This window comes from Oncorhynchus keta, chromosome 20 (genome assembly GCF_023373465.1).
Source record: "Oncorhynchus keta strain PuntledgeMale-10-30-2019 chromosome 20, Oket_V2, whole genome shotgun sequence".
In the NCBI taxonomy this organism is placed as follows: Eukaryota; Metazoa; Chordata; class Actinopteri; order Salmoniformes; family Salmonidae; genus Oncorhynchus; species Oncorhynchus keta.
In genome coordinates this window covers 33,830,216-33,841,303 of record NC_068440.1, presented here as the reverse complement: position 1 = coordinate 33,841,303, position 11,088 = coordinate 33,830,216, and the positions used below count along the sequence as shown (strand labels likewise).

General features: G+C 41.4%; 2 protein-coding genes across 2 annotated transcripts; both read left to right on the top strand.

Moving 5' to 3' along the window:
* Positions 1-4,245: 4,245 nt before the first annotated feature.
* Positions 4,246-5,455, top strand: LOC118399656 (ly6/PLAUR domain-containing protein 2-like). Its single transcript, XM_035795920.2, has 3 exons — positions 4,246-4,450; positions 4,639-4,755; positions 5,022-5,455. The coding sequence occupies exons 1-3, from the start codon at positions 4,399-4,401 to the stop codon at positions 5,231-5,233; spliced, it is 381 nt and encodes a 126-aa protein (XP_035651813.1). The 5' UTR covers positions 4,246-4,398; the 3' UTR covers positions 5,234-5,455.
* Positions 5,456-7,543: 2,088 nt separating this feature from the next.
* LOC118399655 (60S acidic ribosomal protein P1-like) lies at positions 7,544-10,341 on the top strand. Its single transcript, XM_035795919.2, has 4 exons — positions 7,544-7,769; positions 8,452-8,526; positions 8,758-8,863; positions 10,214-10,341. Exons 1-4 carry the CDS (start codon positions 7,698-7,700, stop codon positions 10,294-10,296), a joined length of 336 nt encoding a protein of 111 aa, XP_035651812.1. The 5' UTR covers positions 7,544-7,697; the 3' UTR covers positions 10,297-10,341.
* Positions 10,342-11,088: the final 747 nt, after the last annotated feature.

The window sequence follows — 11,088 nt, the reverse complement described above, 5'->3', positions numbered from 1 at the left end:
GGTGGTATGTCTTGACTTCTGGCTGAAGCCTAGTATTTTTCTAAACTGCATTGTTGGTTAAGGGCTTGTAAGTAAGCATTTCACTGTAAGTTATACCTACACCTGTTGTATTCAGCATTTCACTGTAAGTTATACCTACACCTGTTGTATTCAGCATTTCACTGTAAGTTATACCTACACCTGTTGTATTCAGCATTTCACTGTAAGTTATACCTACACCTGTTGTATTCAGCATTTCACTGTAAGTTATACCTACACCTGTTGTATTCAGCATTTCACTGTGTTATACCTACACCTGTTGTATTCAGCATTTCACTGAAGCATAGTTGTATTCAGCCTTTCACTGTAAATACCTACACCTGTTGTATTGTTTTCACTGTAAGTTATACCTACACCTGTTGTATTCAGCATTTCACTGTAAGTTATACCTACACCTGTTGTATTCAGCATTTCACTGTAAGTTATACCTACACCTGTTGTATTCAGCCTTTCACTGTAAGTTATACCTACACCTGTTGTATTCAGCATTTCACTGTAAGTTATACCTACACCTGTTGTATTCAGCCTTTCACTGTAAGTTATACCTACACCTGTTGTATTCGGCGCATGTGACAAATACAATTTGATTAAACTCAAGGCTGTAATGATGAGCCAAGCTTCTTTGAAAATATATATATGAATTTATCAACTCTACAAGCAACACTAGACTCTATTGTTATGGTGGGTGATTTTAATATGGTTTTAAATACCTCTATGGACCAGAAAGGAAATCACACTACAAACTATCACCCTCAGGCATTTAAGGAAGACATGAATGTCATGGATATATTGGAATTAGGGGATATATGGAGGCTTAAATACCCTGACCTAGTGAGATACGCATGGCGGAGGCTTAATCAAGCTAGTCGTCTTCTTATGTCATTCTCTCTGGCACCAAAAGTTTTTAAAGTTTTTATAGGGGACAGAATGTGCTCGGATCATCACATAATTCGTACATATATTACTCTTACAGAATTTCCACGTGGGCGGGGATATTGGACATTTAATCAAAGCCCACTAGATGATAAATTGTTTACAACTAGGACAGAATCATTTTAAACCTTTTGGTTACTGGCCCAGCACTCAAACCACTCAACCCGGTTACCTGCCGTCTCTTCTGTTATGTTACAGAATAAGGCTGTAACGTAACAAAATGTGGAAAAAGTCCATACTTTCAGAATGCACTGTATTTGTTAAGAGCAAGTTGATTGGCAAAGTCATGAAAAATGTGACAAATTTAATAAACCACCTTTGGACTATGATAAACAATCATATTTTTCTGGGGTCAAAATGAACCCTGTCAGTAGTATGAGGGTTACACAGAGTTTTCTCATTTAATAGTATCACATCAGCAACAACAGTGTGAACATTTAAATTGACTAGTGTTGGGGATGGATATGGAAAATCTATATCGATATGTTACATTTTTTGATACGATGTGTATGTATCAGTTTTAAAAATAACAGTTTCATATATAACATTGTATCTGTGTAGCTTCTTTTCTGGAAGCTTCCAAGGCTCTGTGAAGTTCAGAGAACTACTCGTTGATTGCCCAGTGGGGTATGTGTCAATGCTCTGGGGCATAAACATACAGAACCAGTTTGAATACAATGAAGAGCCCATTAACTATTAGCAGACAATTAAGTACGCTAAATTAAGAGCCTTTGAGAAAGTATGCGAGAGCGTCATGTCAGTTTTAGGGGAAGCTACTCTGAAAATATAGTTTACCAAACTACCAGTTACTTCATGCTGGAAGAAGTTAAGCTACATTAAAGCTAAACTTTAAAATATATATATTTAACTTAAATAAAGTTACTACATCACAAACTGATAAATTATCATATCTAAATCTGAAACATCATAGACTACACATTGCAAGAACAGATCTCTCTGGAGTCCAGTGTAAATTAAGCCTCTCTGATAACGAAGATAAAGGAAATTCTTTCCTACTTCACACATTTTAAATGTTATTTTTGCAACAACAAAAAAAGTTGTGTGTAGTTCCAGTAGCTAGCTACACCGCTACTGAAAACACTACCAAGATTTGAATTTAGTTCAACTACCACCAAGCTACAGAAAACTAGTATTACTGATGGGTGAAGCATAGGTATATATAATTGTGTGTAAGAAATCCTTTGTGATCTTGAAAATCTTATCTAATAATAATATTTTGAATGTAAAATGTTCATAATACTTACTGGTATTTGTGTGTACACATACCCTTATATTAATTTGACCTTTTGAGGTTACATCATTAATCAATTCTATGTGAAGCTAGTATGACCTCCCCGACACCAATTTCTATCTAACTTACCCACTCATGTCCATTAGGATAAGTGGGCAGACCCAGACTTGACCAGACTACCACTGACAGTTAAAATGACTGACATAAGGGTACTGGGGGTAAAGTCTGACCGGGAGGGAGGAGGAAGCGGCAACTGGGGTGGGATCCTGGGGACTACGACAGAGACAGGGTTTTTGGGGACTTCGATAGCTGACTTAGGTTTAAATCATTAAAGCTGTGATTTTACCTGTGCTGTTATTAATCAGTTCTGTTTTTATCCCCCCACGAACAAGTATTTTAGCTCTAGAACGGATGCTGTTTTACTTCCTGTGGGGAAGCAAGTGGGAGAGGCTGAAGAGGGAGGTGGTCAAGAGACCCAGGTCCAGTGGGGTGGGCTTGCCTGACCTCTACTTGTTCCTGGGCAGCCGCTACACAGCGTTACATCTCACTCTTGCCACCTCCCCGGTCAACAACAAGACTCAGGCCCTCGCACGGTTCTGGCTGGGATCTTACCTCAGGACTCTGAGGCTGATCCCAGTCGACCTGCGAGCCCCAGTCTCCTTCCTGCTCCCAACACACTACGTCCAGCTCCAAAAGTTTTTAAGACATTTTAAACTGGAAAACGAGGCCGTCAAGGTTTTAACTAAACACTGCTCTCTTCTCTCTCATGTGCAGGAGCTGGAACCAGTGTGTCCAGTGTGCAGGCTTGCTACTGTCGAGCCCACAGCGGTTTGGCACAACGTGGTCCATCCTGCTCTGCTGAACCGGCACCGGGACCTGTCCTGGATGGTTGCCCACGAGATCCTCCCAGTCAGGGCCATTATGCACTCCCGGGGCATGGCGAGGACACCCGCCAGGCTGTGGCCAAGATGAGTCGGTGGGGCACTTGCTCTGGGAGTGCAGAGCCACCAGGGACCTGTGGAAGGAAGCAGGCCCCCTGATCTCCCCGTGTCTGCCAGCAGGGGAGAACCTAACGTCCCAGCTCGTGCTGTATGGGGTGGGCCGAAGGCCTATTCCACCAGAGGCCTTCACCAAGCTCTGGACCACCCTCACGTGTCTGAAGGATGCACTGTGGTCCTCCCGCAACCTGCTGGTAGCGAAACGAGTAGAGACCACCCCCCAGGCAGTGGCCATGGTAGCCACAGAAGCCCTGGGGTGGTACAGAGGAAAGGGAGCCTCGACCCCAGAGGAAGGTCCCCCACAACACCCAAGGTCCCAGCGGCCACGGCCTGACAGCGCCGCTGGGCTTCTGTGGCTACCATGGCAAAAGATCTTCAATGAGATTACAAATATAATCTAATAATATTATATGTTACATATGTTAATATGTAAAATAATATTGTAAGTACAAATACCATTCTATTGGAATCAGTCCCTAATCACAGATCTGATATAAGTCATGACTCCTGGGTCAGGTTCTACCCAACATTACATCATATGATCTAAAAAGACATCAATCACAGACAACACCCACACAAACCTAATGCACTCTAATGTATAGTCTTAATTAACATAACTAAAGCCCACTGCCACAAGAGAACACACCCATACCAATTACCAACTCCCCAAATCAGTCCCCCACAAACTGGATGTTTACAGCCATGAGTGAAACCACTTGGTTATCTAATTTAATGAGCTAATTTGGTTATTTTCAGACTCATAAAACCCAAGGTGTGACATCCAGTTTGACTGAAGCCACTCTACATCCACTAATCTTTACACAGGAGGCTGGTCTCATGGTAGTGGATAGAGTGGAATGGGATCCATGTGTTTGGTGCTGTTCCGTTTCCCCTCCGTTCCAGACATTATTATGAGCCGTTCTCCCCTCAGCAGCCTCCAATGTTTGAGTATTTTTTTGTTTGTTGGTAACTGTGGTATACAGTAATTATAGGGAGTAAATGAAACAAGATATCACAAATCTTTCATGCTACACAATGGTTCTGAATATTGTTGTGGATTCTGATTGGTAACAATCTGTAGACTTTCACAAACACACCTGGCTATTTAAACCCCCAACAGAGACGAGACAACTTTATTACAGCAAGATAAAATCGTCAGAACTCACATTATCAGTCATGAAGACCATTCTTGTGTTACTCATGCCCATTTTGCTTGGGAATGTTGCAGGTATGTATTTTGGAATTAATTATCTATCATCATGGTATATTACCTAAATCATGTGTGTTGTGCGCGTGACTTTCACTGTAATCTAATTACTGGATTTCTGTGTAGTTCAAATTGTGTGTTCTGTCAAAATCTAAAGAATTTCAGTGATGTTTTACACGTGTCCTGTATGTTTCATTGTGGTGTTTCAGTGGAGGCACTGCGGTGTTATGCCTGTAAAGACACACACAGCAATGCTCAATGCAACCAGAAAATAGAGAACTGCTACGTCTCAAATGACACCTGCATGACCACCGTCGGCCAAATCTGTAAGAGCACAGATACTCTGTAAATCAATAGATACATTAATACATCTCTTTGTAGGTAGGGTTTTGGACAGGGGTACCAGTCACTTTGCCTATGTAGGTTAGTGAAAACTGAAATAAATATTGTCAATAATTCTGTCATGTCAGTATATAAAATAAATTATACCTCACTGTTTCTCTTATCAGTTATAGACTCAATCAATCAATTTGCCAGCCCTTTAACCAGTTCATCTTAACCAGTTCATCTATCTTCCACTGTCTGTCACCAGTGGGGTTCCAGTACATTTCTAAGACCTGTACCAACAGCTTGTCATGTAGAACAGCCGCCTCCATCAACATCATTCCAGGAGCCTTATGGGGGATCCAGGTCAGCTGCTGTCAGACTGACCTCTGTAACGTCAACGGTTCATCAGTCTCTGGACTCAACTTCATGTTGCTCAGCTTGTCTTTTCTCTTATCTGGCCTGGTTTTGTCTCTGTGAAACTCTGTGAAGTTTTTGAAATGAATGAATGAACAACTGAAATCAATATGTGGGTTCATCTTTGCTGGGTTTTTTTGTTTGTTCTTGTTGCTCATCCTCAGGATCTATGTTGGATAGGAAAGAAATACAACGTTTTCCTATCTGTGCTGGTTACTGTGTCTCTGAATCAAGTTTTCGAAATGAATGAATATGAACAACTGAAATAAATATGTGTTAATCTCTGCTGGTGTTTTTATTTTTTTGTTTAACCTCTATGGCTGTCAAGTTATATGTTGAAGAAAGGCAGTAGGCCTAGTATCGTTGTCAAAAGGCAAGACTGAAATGTGTACAAAAATAAGGTAAAAATAAGATGCAAGAATTTCATCATAAAAACACACCCGATCATTAGTTTGACGTGTCTCCACCCACCAGTTTTTAAAGTAGTGGTGATGATGGCCTTGTAACAAAGAACTGAACCACAAACGATGGTATTGGAGTTTTACCCTGCCTGGTGTCGGTTGATGTCACATACCTGTGTATAGGATGACAGGCAGACAACAGGACATCCTTTTCACTATAAGGGTTAAGGGATCCATTCAATCAAACCTGCATTACAGTATTTAGACAGTAGCTCTTTTTCCCATGCTCAGATTTACTCAAAGACTGGTCTTGGGTACTGTATAAAAACCTACTATCAGGGTGACCCCATACACAGGTATATGTTCACTTTTTACAATTAGATGTGTGTTGGCACAGAATGATTATTGTAAATAAAGACACAGTGCAGGCCTAAACTTTGCTAGCAATGGTTGAGTTCGTTTTGCATGGCCCGGTGTCCTGGTTGAGTGGAGTTTGCTCATTTTAGACCCATAGGTCCTTAAGGGAAACATCCACCCACTTGGGGTACCTGGCATCATCCGCATCATGGAACTTCAGTTTAACAGCATTAATTACATTTAAAGGAGATGATCCTACTTTTAGCAGAGACTGCATTCACAGTAAACGCTGCCTATGTCGGCTCAATCTGAAATAACCTTTACATTTCTATTGGGGAATCTGTAACCCTTCAGCTATAAAGACTGAATAGAGCCCATGTATAAAATGTGACTCCGTGCTGCCAATGGCAATGTCTGCTTTAGGTATGATGCCTGGAGCCGCTTGTGGATTGAACAACTTTAACACAGTTCGACCTCTGACACAGCCAAAACAACCACTATGGAGATGTCAGCTAAAGGAGATCTGATTGAATAGAGGCGTTCGGTTACAAAAATGATTTATGAAGCTACAGAGTGTTATAGTTACAAATCGCAACTAGTAAAATACAAAACATAATCGCTCCAGTGCTTGAAAATATAAGATATTTGACCTGAATCACAAATACTTGTATCTATGCTATTTTCTTGTTTATTAAACTCTTCTGAGACTGTTCTGAACCAGTTCTCATGTAGAATAACTTCCTGGTTGCTGTTCTGAACCAGTTCTCATGTAGAATAATTTCCTGGTTGCTGTTCTGAACCAGTTCTCATGTAGAATAACTTCCTGGTTGCTGTTCTGAACCAGTTCTCATGTAGAATAACGTCCTGGCTGTTGTTCTGAACCAGTTCTCATGTAGAATAACTTCCTGGTTGTTGTTCTGAACCAGTTCTCATGTAGAATAACTTCCTGGTTGCTGTTCTGAACCAGTTCTCATGTAGAATAACTTCCTGGTTGCTGTTCTGAACCAGTTCTCATGTAGAATAACGTCCTGGTTGTTGTTCTGAACCAGTTCTCATGTAGAATAACTTCCTGGTTGTTGTTCTGAACCAGTTCTCATGTAGAATAACTTCCTGGTTGTTGTTCTGAACCAGTTCTCATGTAGAATAACTTCCTGGTTGTTGTTCTGAACCAGTTCTCATGTAGAATAACTTCCTGGTTGTTGTTCTGAACCAGTTCTCACGTAGAATAACTTCCTGGTTGCTGAACCAGGACATTGTATTACATTTCCATTCTAGTCCTTTAACAGAAGCTCCAGAGCGACTTACAGTAGTGAGTGCATACGATTTTGGCTCTCATATACGATACATTTAGATATTCGATACAGCTCTCATATATATATATTGTTATATACAGTATTGTTAATATTGTGAGTATATATATATATATATAATGGGTTTGATCCTATGTGAAGTGTAAAACGAAGATACATCTGTGGTATAATTAAAAAAAATAAAAAATTGCTTTGTGGTCTTATTTGTTCATTCTTCAAGTCATCCAAATATGTTTTAGTCGGTAGTCATTTGCATTGACTCCTCCCATAGAAGTGACGTTGTTTAGTATATACACCCTTGTCCCGCCCTTTCTCATTCTCTTTCCGCTAAAATCCAAGTTGGAAGTAAACGTGCCTAAGGTGCTTGGTTCTTCTCTTGAAGCTAAGGCCCAGAATCCGGCGACTAGCACCACTAAATTTAGGCATCCGACCCCAAAACTCTAAAACCTACGCAGAAAGATGGCATCTGTATCCGAGCTCGCTTGTATTTACTCTGCCCTCATCCTCCACGACGATGAAGTCACCGTCACAGTAAGTCCCGCTTAAAATGGTGCCTTGGCCGGCCTCTTGTGTCGCTAACCAGGCTTACTTGGTACGCTGGTTCTTGTCTACTTCCGGGGTAGTGTGTAGCTGAGTCTGAATAAATATGAAGGGATTGTAGCAACGCCAGCTATATTATCGCCTTAGCTGTCCAAAATTACAGCTAATTAGCCGTCAATGTCACTAGCTAACTAACATGCTATCAGTTCTCTAAACGTTAGTTACCGCCACAGACATGTGTGTCTTCTAGTCTGTGTAGCCAGCAATGTGTTGATGCTGCATGCATCGCTACGATAGCCTGCTAGTTAACCCTGGCGCCATGGTCAGATCTATGGAAAATGTCTAGCCAAATGGAACTATTTGAAACATTCTTCCTAGCCTAGTAAACTGGTGATCAAAGTTGGCTTACTCATACAGTGGGTTTCCCCCCCTTCTTGGCATTGGCCAACTACTTACTAACCTGGTCCAAGGCTAACCCTCACTAGCTTTAAGCACCAACTGTCAGAGCAGCTGTAAATAGCCCACCTATAATTTATCCCAAACAACTACCTCTTTCCCTACTGTATTTATTTTGCTCCTTTGCACCCCATTATTTGGGGTGTAATACTGTTAGTGGTTTTGTCTTCATGCTTCTACAGTAGAGGTCTGTAATATTTAATATAATCATTTGCAGGAGGACAAGTTGATGGCTCTCATCAAGGCTGCCAATGTGACTATTGAGCCTTTCTGGCCCAGTCTGTTCTCCAAGGTGAGTCAAGCCCTTTTCTCCATCACCCTAAACACATGAAGGAGTTCATTGAGAAATACTCTGTGTAACTTCTGATTTATTCCTTCATATCTCACTGTTTTGTGTGAACCTTGTTTAATGTCGAATGGTGACAGTACTTAGTTGCTGTCTGTAAACCATGATGCTATGACATGGTAGTAATTAATGTGTAAAGGCAGCATCATGTCTGACCCTATCCTGTTTGTGTTACAGGCTCTGGCCAGCGTGGACATTGGCAGCCTGATCTGCAACGTGGGTGCTGGTGGTGGAGCTGCTCCTGCTGCTGCTGGAGGCGCCGCCCCTGCAGCAGACGCACCAGGTAACTAAAAGACACCAGGGTTTCACCCCCCTTTACCAGGGGCATGGGGCCACGGTCCTAGAGGACCATTGTGTTGTTCAGTAGGCCAGGGTTTCACCTGCAGGTTCACAGTAACATGGGTTCCATGTGAGCCAGTGCTTGAGTCAGTGATTTTAAAAACAAACTCTACATGCTTTTACTTCTTGTAACACCCACAGCGAAGATTCAGACCTCTGTTTCAAACATCTCTGGTGCTAGCGAGCACCTGCTAGACTGGAGATGGCCATGTCGACATGGCCATACTCGTATTCGTAAATTGACAGTTGGATGTCAGATCAGTTGATACTCGTGATCGGGAAAAATGTATTTTAATATGCCTAAATAGATGCTGACTAAATACCTCGCTGCAAATAAACTGCAGATTAGAAGCAACGTGTGTCTGTTCTAAACTTGCAGTGGGCATACACATTTGCTGTCATTCAGTTAGAATGCGCATTAGCGTTTAGTCTTGTCCTTACCCTCGCCCCACTTGTTAGTCTTGTCCTTACCCTCGCCCCACTTGTTAGATATGATGACCTCGCCGTGTGATTTATCATAGAAGTGAATGATAGAATGATCAGACCGAAAACATGCGAGAAAGTGTATGTGAAATGATCCGAGCCCGACCAGCAGGATCAACGTGCAGTCCGCCCATCCCTTTACAGACAGGAAAACTATCCCGTCTAGTTATTAAGCCACGCACATGACTGACTCGGACAGTATGGTTTGGAAACTCTGAGATGCTTGCTTGGCACCTGAAAATAACTTAACGATCACTGATCTTTTTTCGTATCCAGAAAATTGCCCAAATCTGTTACGATGCTAGTTTTGTCCGACTACTAGGCGCCCCCTAGTGGTATGGTTTCCACTGCCGCTCTGAATCAGGGCCAGGGTTGCATCATCATCATGTCTGTTTCTAAACCATACTGTGCTGTCTTTGAGCTTCATAAACTCAGTGTCTGTTTATCCATAGCTCTTATTGAGCCAGTTTGTCACTAATGGATACGTTTGAATTTATTGGCCTAATCGGTGCTTTTAAGACGCCAAGATAAAAAAAAAAAGACTAGGTCAAAAAGTCAGAGCTCTAGAAAGATCCCAGAACTTCTGGATTGGAATTCCGAGTTGGATGGCCGTTGAAACAGATTTCCCTCGGTCAGAACTTGTTTTGAATGCTCGTAAGTCAGGAGTTCCTGGTTTTAAACGCGTCATGAATCAGACGTTTTGGTAAGAAAGGTCTGTTTAGTCATTTGATTATTGTTCTAGTTTGACAACTGTAAGGATATTTATTTCACTATACATGTACTGATGCCATACCTTGTTTTCCTGTATTAGTCAAGGAGGAGAAGAAGGAGGAGAAAAAGGAGGAATCCGAGGAGGGTTCGGATGACGACATGGGCTTCGGTCTTTTCGACTAAACCATTTTTTTGTAAATAATAAAATCAAAGAAACAGAAATGGCAACATGTGGTTTCATTTAAACTCCTTGGGTACAAGTGTGCTTTGAAATACATTATGGGATAAAGACATTGGATTAAATGTGATCATCTGTGAACAATGTATCATCTCCAATAGGTGGAATGAGGTATGAATATAAGAGGTTTTTGTAATCAGTAATCCTGCTATTATGACATCCTTTTTGTACGGTCTTGTCTTGATGGCAAAGGTGAGATTTTGACTTGCATCACGTGGTTTTTGGATAGTCTCGATCACATGACTAGGGCTATAAATACCGTAACGCCTTTAAGAAAGTCAATCCGCATCACGGAAGTTCATCCTTACAGCATGATTGAAGTGTAAAGGAAATGCTGCATGTCGGCTCAATCTGAAATAACCTTTCCATTTGAATAGAGCTCTAGAACCTGTGACCTGGTCTATACCCCAGTACCTAGTCCACTGCACCACTTATATACTCACATCTGTTCAGTCAGTCATTTAGAATGCATAATACATATGATTTGTTGGAGAACAGGCCGCATTGGGATTCAAACTGGTGACCTTGTTGCATAATTCCTCATAAATGAATGGGTTTAGATTTCAAATCACCCGCTATCTAACAGCACAAGGAAAACAAACAATTCTAAAGACCAAGAACGACACATTTTATTATTTTAAGGAACTACAGGTTATTCTTCCTGAGAATAATTTATACCCAATAGTGGCTTGGAGATTGGGCACCCAACTCCGGTATCCACAACAGCATGCATTTTT